Source organism: Podarcis vaucheri, assembly GCF_965113315.1.
Source record: "Podarcis vaucheri genome assembly, chromosome: 4".
In the NCBI taxonomy this organism is placed as follows: Eukaryota; Metazoa; Chordata; class Lepidosauria; order Squamata; family Lacertidae; genus Podarcis; species Podarcis vaucheri.
In genome coordinates, this window is record NC_138762.1 from 23,493,351 (window position 1) to 23,503,815 (window position 10,465).

The window sequence follows — 10,465 nt, forward strand, 5'->3', positions numbered from 1 at the left end:
AATTCAATTATTCTAAAGACTCTCTCATTACTGAAGAGAATAGCGATCATTCGCTTGGAACCAATTCGCGTATAGCTTGTACATCACTTGATTTCTCATCTTTTCCATCACAGCTAAATGCATGAGTCAACTCCTTTGAAAATTTTTGCGTTTGAGATGATGTGGAAGTTCTATCTGGGGTGTTTGATCTCCAGTTTCAAGTCACCCACTTGATGCGATAGTCATAAAATGATGGGCATGTGTATTATGTGTGAAATCAGACCACAAAGAATTGTGTTTGACGGATCCTGCCTTAGAATAAAAAGGCTGGGCCGGATAACCTTCAGTTCCTTTCTAAATTTATCCTGCATACACTCCAGTTATCTCTAAATTTAAGCACAGAATAAAAGCAATATAACCCAAGCATTGTTAAATGTATATCTGGAGCATCTTTAAGCTCCTGGTCCTATGTAGTGTGATAGAAGGTGAAAAAAGTTGTCCCAGGCATACACAATTCATAATCCATCAATCCGAATGTAAACCACCAGTCATTTATGACAACCACCAAGGGTTTGACAAGCGCCCTAGTTTTGCTGCCTGTCTACAACTAAAAAAAATAATGACGTGATTGTCACATATCTGGCAGGCCACAATGCGCACTAGGTGGGCTGTGCTTGATTTGATGGGTCACAGACTCATAATGTGCAAAAGCACGACTTACTCCAAATCTAGGTAATCCATCTAGCAATCACGATTATTAAGATTTAAGAAATAATTTCTTGAATGTTCCAATATTCTGGCATGTACGGTTACTATTCTGGGAGAGAAGACTCAGACAAATGGAACTGCCATTGTGCAATGCAGCTATCTGATCAGAATGAAATATTTTGCACCTGAGATTCAGATCTAAACTCCAGGATAACAAAACACTGCAACATTGACGCTTGCCTCTATTTCCCTTCCTAACACATAGTTTGGAAACGGTGATTTTATAAATGTCAATGAAGTATCGTAATCTGCAATTTAATCATGAGCAAGGATCGCAAACCAGGGTTTGATTCTGGTTTCTAGTTCTGGTTTGGGAGGGAGGCGATTGCTAGTTCAGACATGATGATAAAATAGGCATAGGCAAACTCAGCCCTCCAGATGTTTTGGGACTACAACTTCCATGATCCCAAGCAAACAGGACCAGTGGTCAGGGATGATGGGAATTGTAGTCCCAAAACATCTGGAGGGCCAAGTTTGCCTATGCCTGTGATAAAACATTGACTGAGCTAAACAAGAAGAAATTAGTTGGGTCTGCGGAAACTCAGGAACCAGAAGCAGCCCCCCCCCCCCAATCTTCCAAACTATATTGTTTTGCATATGAACCATCATGGGCAGCCTTTACTAATTCACTATCAGCCTAAGCCAGACTCCCCTCCCGCAGTCTGCAAAACTGGAATAGAAATGCCAGCACAGGGCAGACTTTGGCCTTTCAAATTTAAGTGGAGCCCTGTGCAGGCCCAAAATTTGGCACGACCCCTGCCTCTCGCCTGCCGTTCTGCTCTGTTCACTATGTCACAGTTGCAAAGCCCTGCAACGCCCCAGCAGATCTTGCAGGGTTGTGATAAAGGCGTGCAATAATTTTGTAAAACAGTTTGAACACTCGGAAGCGCTATATAAATTCTGCTGTTCTTATGGGAAACTACAGTGTATTTCGGTGCACAGGATTTATTTATTTATTTTTTTACATGGAGTCAGTCCATTGGTCCATCTAGCTAGGAATTTCTCAAACTTGGGTCTGGTCCTACTAGCTACTGGTCCTACTAGCTAGGGATGATGGGAGTTGCAGTCCTAAAACAGCTGGAGCGCAAGTTTGGGAAACCCTGATCTAGCTCAATATTGCCAGCACAGACTGACAGTAACTTTTCAGGGTTCTAGTTGGAGTGTCTCTCCCGGTCCTTCCAGGGATTGTATCTGGGACTTTCTCCATGCAAAAGAGGTGCTCTACCACTGGGCTATAGACCCAGTGAATACTACAGTGCCAAACTGAGAAGTGATGTGGTGTAGCATCTAAGAGGCTGAGCAAAAAATCGAGAATTCCCCAACTCATATCTATGCTCTGCAATAAACACCCTTGTCTTAGACGAGCCACACACTCTCTGCCTCCCCCACCCCCTTTGTAATATGGGGCATAATAATACTGACGTACCTTATGACAATATAAAAACGTTAAATATGAAATATTGTTATTGAATGTACTGTGAAGAAGTAGAGGCAGGGATGTATGCGAAGCACCTTTTCAGCAGCAGAGATCTGCAGTGATAATTACTAAAGTAACTTGAAAACCAAAGCCACAAGTTGTCTGTTGGCTCAGCCATGATCTGGAAAATTAACTTACAAATGTATAATCCTCCAAGTGGCTGGGGGGGAAGTCGACCCAGAACGATCAGAAGGAGCCTTCCCCTTAATGTGTGTTTGTTTCCTCATATTAACAGTGGCAAATAAATATTCTTTTATGGTCTGAATGTCTGGACCTACCTTTTACGCTATCTCATTATGGGAGGGTTAATGATGCATCAAAATGTGAAGATATAACTGCTAAAATCTGAAGCAGTGCCAGCTGTGGATGATCTTGGGATGGAGAGGGGAATACGACAATGCGCTTTATCAGATCACTTTGAAACATACCGTACAAGAGTTATGAAAATTATGCCACTATCTTATTAGATAGATAAAATATACTGCAGGCTAGCTGGGATGTCTTTGGTTAATTTTGACATCATAGCACCAACTGTTAGGTCTGCTTACTCAAAAAAAAGAGGGGGGAGTTGGAAACCAATGAAAGAAAATGCTAGTTAAACAAACTGTACTACAGTTAACCATGTAATATACTGATAAATCTCTTCATCTATATCCAGCAAGGTGCTCGTTTGCTTTATCCACTGTTGTCACGATGAATAAAAAGGATGTCAAAAGCAAGGATGAACCATAGCAATTGACAGACCAATAAATCAAGAGCTCAGATAGAGATCTTTTTTCTTTTCCAAAAATGGGAAGGTGGCACACAGGCAATAGATTCCTATCATTTACCAACTATAATTTGACTAGAACTGAACAAACCACCTGCTACAAGTGGAATGATAACTGCAGCATGTTTTATATTGCAATCTCCACCTCCAACGACTGAATAGGTCATTAGCTCTAGCTGTAATAGTATAGGTGGAACTGTTTACCCCTTCTTGTGGGGGGGGGCAGTTCTGATTCCCAATATCTAGAAATCAGCAATCATCTTTTGCAGGACCACAGTCTACACAGGATTATTCCAGTTCCCTAGCATCAAAATTCTGCATGACCAACTGCTTTGATTTTCCCCCCCTACGCCTGTCAAAACCTATTTATCAAAAATCAGAATTGTACGATGCAATCCTAAACACTGGGTGCAAATGCCATGAATTGGAGGGAGAAAAGGGAGAGAATAAAGATAATCTAATTTACTGCACTCCTGCCTGACATCAGAAATTATGGTTAAGCTACCAACTTGTTCACTCTGGCTTCTGACACAGTACAAGGATCTCCTACGGCTCCTGTCCAAGGTTAAGACTGAGATTTGAGGGCTTTCAGCATTTCATTAACTCCAAAACAAACTATTTCAGCACAGATAAAAGAGTAAAATTTAGCCGGTGCTTTCGGGACACTGCAATAGCATTTCAACGAACACTTGTCATTTACAGCAAAAATTGTTGTTTATTACATCCAGTAATGTAAAAGCTCTATGCCAGTGGGAATGAGGGAGCAGAGACGCACACCTGTATTTTTAGATACAACTTATGAACATGCCAAATATATACCCCAAAGTTGTGCTGATTGATGAAGTGTAAAAAGCAACGACACTGATGAACTCAATTCACTGATTTCAAGGTAGCGTCAATTCCACCCTTAATATTTTGCACGCTTTGTAAAATGGCACGAAAGAGCTCCCACAAAACAGATCAGAGTGGAGGAAGAAGGTGCTCCATGGTTTGCTAACATGGCTAAACTGCATTCATACTAAGCACCTCTTTCCTAATAATCTCTCCACCAATTTTAGCTTCTCTCCATAGCGCTGAGAAACAAGAGAGGCATTGCAGTTGCTGTAAAACGACGCTGGTAAGTTCTAGATGTCCATCAAGCCAAACAAACAGGGCTAACAGGTGGAATGCTAAGTGTCCCCCAACTAAAGGCAGATTTCACTTTCACCACAATAGTGACCCAACAGCACCAATTTATTATTCCCCATCAGAGGGAAAGGCAATGATTCACTTCTATGAGAGCGTGTAAAGGGGGAAATGAAGGGATGCAATTAGAAACTAACTGCACCCCTGCCCCTGCTAATCACAAACATACAGCACTAGTCTATGTGCAGGAAATAAAGCTCAGTTGGCAGATGACTTGCTTTGAATGAAAATGGTCCCAGGTTCAAGCCGGTGGGGACCATATTGGGCTAGGTGGACTTGGTATAAGGCAAGCAAGACTCCATAGCCCGTGACAGAAAGTGACAGTATATTGGGAACTATCTTTTATATGAGAGGCTCTATTTTAGGGCTGAGTTCTAGCACTGAAAACAATTTATGGACCTGAGTGCTGGTGAGCTATTGCAGACACTGGCATACAGGTGTCATAAGTAAACCCGATTCCATCATTTTATATTTAGCTATTATTTCAGTATAGATTTGGAGCAGAGATGCAGCATGAAGATAGGGAGCTTAACCTTTTCCCCCCATCAAGTGTTTCCCCACTTCCAATCACTCCCACAAGCTGTTTTCACCCCTGCAGAGCATATAGAAGTTTCTCGAGATTCTGTCACACTCTAGTGTGACCAAGAAAGAGAGTTCTGGTTTGGAAAAGTAAAGCACTGCAACTGGGAACAAGGCTGTGGTGGGGGCAAACTCCACACATGGTGCTTTAGTTATTATCACGGATCACAAACCCAACAAGGGACACAGGGAGCTCCATGCAATATCCTCTCTTCCCAACCACCATAATGACTGGAATTTTGCTAGTCCTATATATAAATAGCAAACTCATTCTCCGCAAGGGTCCTTAACAAGACAAAACAGCGCCATCCACAGGCAAGAAAGAAGTATCAGTATGCTTGGGGAAACCATATGGGTTGCAGCAAAGCATAAGCTCTTTAGAGGAAAAACCCCATAATGGAGGACACCCCAAAACAGCCCAATGCAGACTGAACATGATCAGAGGGTGTGGAAAAGGGGAGAACGGGATGGAATATCTTGGAACCCGAACAGGAGCACTCCTGCAATATTTTCCTGCAGATACCAGTTGCGTTTTCTAATTCCAAACCATTGATTTGTTATCTCCAGCCTCCCTGGGAAATGCCCCAGTTTCCAGTGCTGCTGAAACACGTGGCTCCTTTCCTTCCTGAAACGCTGTAAACAGGAGATAGGGTTCTTTTTTCCCCCTTCAGATTTTTCCTTTCAATGCTCAGGACAATGGGAGCCTTAGAAGGTGTACTGCACCCAAGATAAGTGGTCAGTTCATTGTTCTCTGATTGGATTCTCAGCAGCAGTCTTTGAAACTCAGCACATGGGTGCACCTGACATGCACAGAAGTAACTAGGAGCAACAGCTAATAACAGTAGGAAACTTCGGAGGCTTCTCCTCTAAAGGGCCCCAAAATTGTAAGAGCTGAAGTCAAACAGCAAAGCAATCATCGCCGGCAGAAATAAGAGCAGCTTCTCCGCACAGATGAGAATCTTCACAAGCAGCCAGTGCAGGTCACTGGAGTGCAAGAGGCTAAGCCGGTGCATTGAGAGCCTGGCTACACCTTACACATTGATCCATGTAACCAAACGACAGCTGCCCATTTCTTTTTAAAGGAAGTGACACTTTGGGAATCCAGTGGGATTCAAGCTGCAAAAGCAGCCTCGTTTGAGGAAAGGGGTGTTTAGATTGTAGAAGCGACAGGCACACACATTCCTCTCCTTTGCTCCAAATTGACCAAAATGACTTTTCCCGGGGAGGTGGGCCATCAAAATTCTCATGCTCAGGTCCTGCTTGCCAGTTTTCCCACAGGCATCTGGGAGGCCACTGTGAGAACAGGATTCTGGACTAGAAGCAGTGGCGTAGCATGGGTTGTCAGCACCCGGGGCAAGGCAAGTAATTTGCATCCCCTAACCCGTGGATTTGCGCCCCCTAACCCTAACCCCCAGATGTTGCACCCGGTGCGGCCGGGGCCCCCCCCTGCACCTCCCACGCTACGCCACTGACTAGAAGGGCAGTTGGCCTGATCCAACAGGCTCCTTCTTAGGTTCTCAATTCGGCTATTTGCGTTTGCATGTTACATATACATCTAAAACACCCACACAGGAAGCAGCCTCATACTGAGTCAGACCAATGGTCCATCCAGCTCAATAATGTCTACTCTGGTTGACAGTAGCTCTCCAAGTCTTCAGACAGGTGATATTCCCAGCTCCACCTGAGGATTCCAGGGACTGAACCTGGGAGATCCTGCATGCAAGGAAAAGCTCTTAACGCTGAATTACATGGCCCTTTCCTAAGTCTTAAGTCATCACCAGCATTTAGGAGAGTAAGAGAGGAACCCAGAGCTGGGAAAGCGGGGAAATATTCGGTTTTGGAGAAACTCTGACCACAGGATCTGGAAATAAAGCGACAATGCTTTGATGATGGAAGCAAGGGGAATAACTAAGGATAACCAAAAACTGAAATATAGTAGTGACAGAAAAGGTGTCACAGAGGAAGCCTCCAACAGTTATTGCGATACAGACTGTGTAAGAAGTGTAAAGAAGATCAACAGGGAGCCTGGCAAGTGACGGATGAATTCAGAAGAATGATATCTTACCTTCAAATCTCTTCTTTTGAATCATCCCCTAGAGCCTGAGAGACGTTAAAAGGCAATACAGAAGGAGGGGGATGCAAAGTATTATTGGTGGCGGAGATTGCAGGTGAAACATTGCCCAGTTGAAACTTTGCAGATTTAAAAAAAGGAACAATTTAAAGTGTGCAGATGCTTGGGTGATAAGACACATTTGCATCCAAACCACTACATATAGATTCAGGCGACCATAAGCAGCAAGGAAGGTGAGGCAACTGACAAAGGTGGCAAGGCTGACACACTTGACCCGAACGCTCGTCAGAAAGCTCTTATGGCTTGCGCACAAGAGAATGTAAAAAGAACCACAGCGGCCAGCCAGGAGCCCAGAGAGAGACAGGAAGCTGCCTTATGTACCAAGTCAGACCCTCACTCCATCTAGCTCACTATTGCCTACACTGACCAGGGTTTCTAGTAGGAATCTCTCCACGAGATGCCAGGGATTGTACCTAGGAAACTTCTGTATGCAAGATGGATGCTGTACCATTGATCCAAGGTCCTTTCCCTAAGGCCATGAAGACAATAGAGCTCTTTGGCCGATGCCCCTCCATAGCAACTGGCATTTATTCAAGGAACCTAGAGGTACCAGATGCACGGCTGCGCATCAATCATCCCTTTCAACGGGACTGATGGGAGAACTTCGGATGGACTGTGTACCACGCTAAAGACAGGGGAGAGAAGGCACCATAGGACGGGGTGCTATCGGAATTTTCTGCCTTAGGCACCTAAATATCCTGGGCTGATTCTGTGCATAACGGTAACTCCTCTTGCAGTCCGATTCTCCGTTATGGTGGCTTAGGAAACGCTAAACGCAGCGGATTTCCCACGCTTTCAGCGCAAGCTGCAGCGAGAGAAGCCAGAAGAGGAGTCCCAGATCCTGGCTGAAGATCTCGAACCAGGATAGTGGAACCAGACAACGACACTCGATTTGTGTAGGTGAAGCAAGGAGGAGAGGCGCCGGCTGTGGGATGTTACCAGGATGAGACAGGACGGCGCGGAGCAGAAACCGGAGCGGGAAGGGGAAGGGTGGCTGTACAGCAAAGTTACGCCGAGCCGGGGACCGGGAGCAGAGGGCGACTCTCCGGAGCCGACGGCGCCGCGCTTTCAAACCCCGGATCGTGGGTTGTGCGCGCGGTTTTCCGCAGCAAGCGCGTAAGGCGGGACCCGAATGCAGGCGAGAGACGGAGGGCCGCTCCGCGCGTTGCGAAAGCCTTTCTACCCGGCAAGCAGAACAGAACGCGCAACCCGCGTGCAGAGCGTCGCGTGTGATGGCGGCGACACGCGCGTCTGGTGTTGCCCGGAGGTTTTGCTGGATTTCGACCCCTTCCCTTTCTGCGGCTGCCTTTGCCTGCGCAAACCCTCCCCCCCTCCCTGCGTTGCATGCATCGAGACCGCCCCTGCACCTGATGGCGGCCCGGGCGCGGCGCAATTACCGTGGGGGCGGTGAGGCGACTGATGCTCTCGCCCAGCGAGTCCAGGTTGACCCTCCTCCGGCGAGGAGCCCTCCGGGAGCCTGAGGGGGCTGCCGAGACCGCGGCTGGCCCCGCCGCCGCCGCCGCCGCCGCCTCTAACGGGGGGGCTGTGGCGGCGACGGGAGTGGTGGCCCCGGACTGCGAAGGGGGGCTCCGGCTGCCGTTCCACAGCAGCCTGGCCACGGGACATTCGCCTTCCTCCTCCGGGCTGGTCTCCAGGTAGTCCGAGCCGAGCGAGCTGAAGGATTCCGACGAGATCTTGCGCCGGGACATGCTGCGTGGCGTCTGCTCCTGCTGCTTGGCCAGGGGGGCATCAGATGGCGAGCAGCTCCGGCGAGGCGCGGCGGCCAGGGAGTCCCGCAGGGCTGGCGATCGCGCGGGTGGTCATTGCTCGGGAGGGCGCCGAGATCCCTCTCTCGCTGCCCCTGCCTGCCTTCCTCGCTCGCGTCCACATGCGCTGCCTTGCTTGCAGCCGGGAGGATTTAAAGGAGACGCCTCCGTCCGCCGCCCACCTCCTCCTCCTGCGTGGATCTGCCAACCGCCCCCCACTCGCCCGCCCGCCTGCCCGCCCCTCTCCTTTCGCCGCCGCCGCCGCTGCCTTCCTCGCTCGCTCCTCCTCCTCTCGCCTCCGCCGGCGTCACGTGCGCGCAACGCGGAAGGCGCGCCTCGCCCATCGCCAGATTTAAACGAGGACGCGGGGGAAAGCATGCCATGGCAGGACCCTGGCAATCTCAGTTTAGTATCGCCTCCCATCTGATCCTCGGATCTCCACATTTCCACATCTCTGCCCCAATAGCCCGGTATTGTCTAGTGTGACTGGCAGCAGCCCTCCTGCCTGCTACTTGAGCTTTCATCTCTAGAGATTTCAGGTGTTGGAGATCACATCTTACGCATGCAAAGCATATGCGTCTTCAGCCCGGACACTGAGGTCCAGCTCCGAGGGCTTTCTGGCAGTTCCCTCATTGTGAGAAGTGAGGTTACAGGGAACCAGGCAGAGGGCCTTCTCGGCAGTGGCGCCTGCCCTGTGGAACACCCTCCCATCAGATGTCAAGGAAATAAACAACTATCTGACTTTTGGAAGACATCTGAAGGCAGCCCTGTTTAGGGAAGTTTTTAATGTTTGATGGTTTATTGTGCTTTTAATTCTGTTGGGAGCAGCCCAGAGTGGCTGGGGAAACCCAACCAGATGGGCAAGGTATAATTATTATTATTATTATTATTATTATTATTATTATTATGCAGCACCTCTGAAATATATTATCTGCCTAAAGTGCCATGTCACATCCAGCAATCTTGATGTCACAGCATCAAGTGGCATGAATGGGCTTGTCACACCACCACAGAGAACTTTCACATCACTTCAGACACAGGACTTTACAATGGATGCAGCTGAGGCTCTTGCATTCAGCTGACACCAGTCAAGTGATGTCCCTTGGTGACTGGGAGATGTCAAATTGCTGTGTTTGTTGTGAGTCAAAGTGATATTAAAAAGCCATGTGTGTGTTGGTTGTTCGTCTGTGACATGATGCAAGTCATCATTTAATGCTGCAGTAATTGAGTAAGGAATGTACATGTGTGAATTGGCCCCTAACCCCAACCTAATCTATCTACATTGGGGTAGCTCACCCTTTCTCTCTTATTTTGGGCTGCATTAATCCTTGACCAACATTCCAGGGGTGGGGGGCATAAACCAGCAGTGGGTGTGGCCGCTTCATACAATTCTCACATATGTGACATACACAGGCATTCAATGCTTCTCTGCTGATCTGTTTAGATTATGATGGCAATGATGAACTGTTGAAGTTATCAGTTGCTCGCTACACAAAAAGGACCCCAAGTAAGTTACAAAAATGTTTAAGAGAATAAAGCATGAATAAAGAATACATAATCATAATAATAATAGAATCATAGAATCATAGAGTTGGAATAGACCACAAGGGCCATCAAGTCCAACCCCCTGCCAAGCAGGAAACACCATCAGAGCACTCCTGACATATGGTTGTCAAGCCTCTGCTTAAAGACCTCCAAAGTAGGAGACTCCACCACACTCCTTGGCAGCAAATTCCACTGTCGAACAGCTCTTACTGTCAGGAAGTTCTTCCTAATGTTTAGGTGGAATCTTCTTTCTTGTAGTTTGGATC

The 10,465-nt window shown here is 47.3% G+C and overlaps 1 protein-coding gene across 3 annotated transcripts in view; it reads right to left on the minus strand.

Moving 5' to 3' along the window:
* The window catches only part of GUCY1A2 (guanylate cyclase 1 soluble subunit alpha 2), a 550,449-nt gene extending 540,652 nt beyond the window's left edge, over positions 1 to 9,797 (minus strand). For all 3 annotated transcript variants that reach the window (XR_014218750.1, XR_014218751.1, XM_082219265.1), the window contains exon 1: positions 8,286 to 9,797. Coding sequence is in view for 1 of the 3 variants with exons in the window: in XM_082219265.1 (XP_082075391.1) it covers positions 8,286 to 8,597 (312 nt within the window). In the remaining 2 variants the exon portion in view is untranslated. The remainder of the gene's footprint in view (positions 1 to 8,285) is intronic.
* Between the last annotated feature and the right edge of the window lie 668 nt (positions 9,798 to 10,465).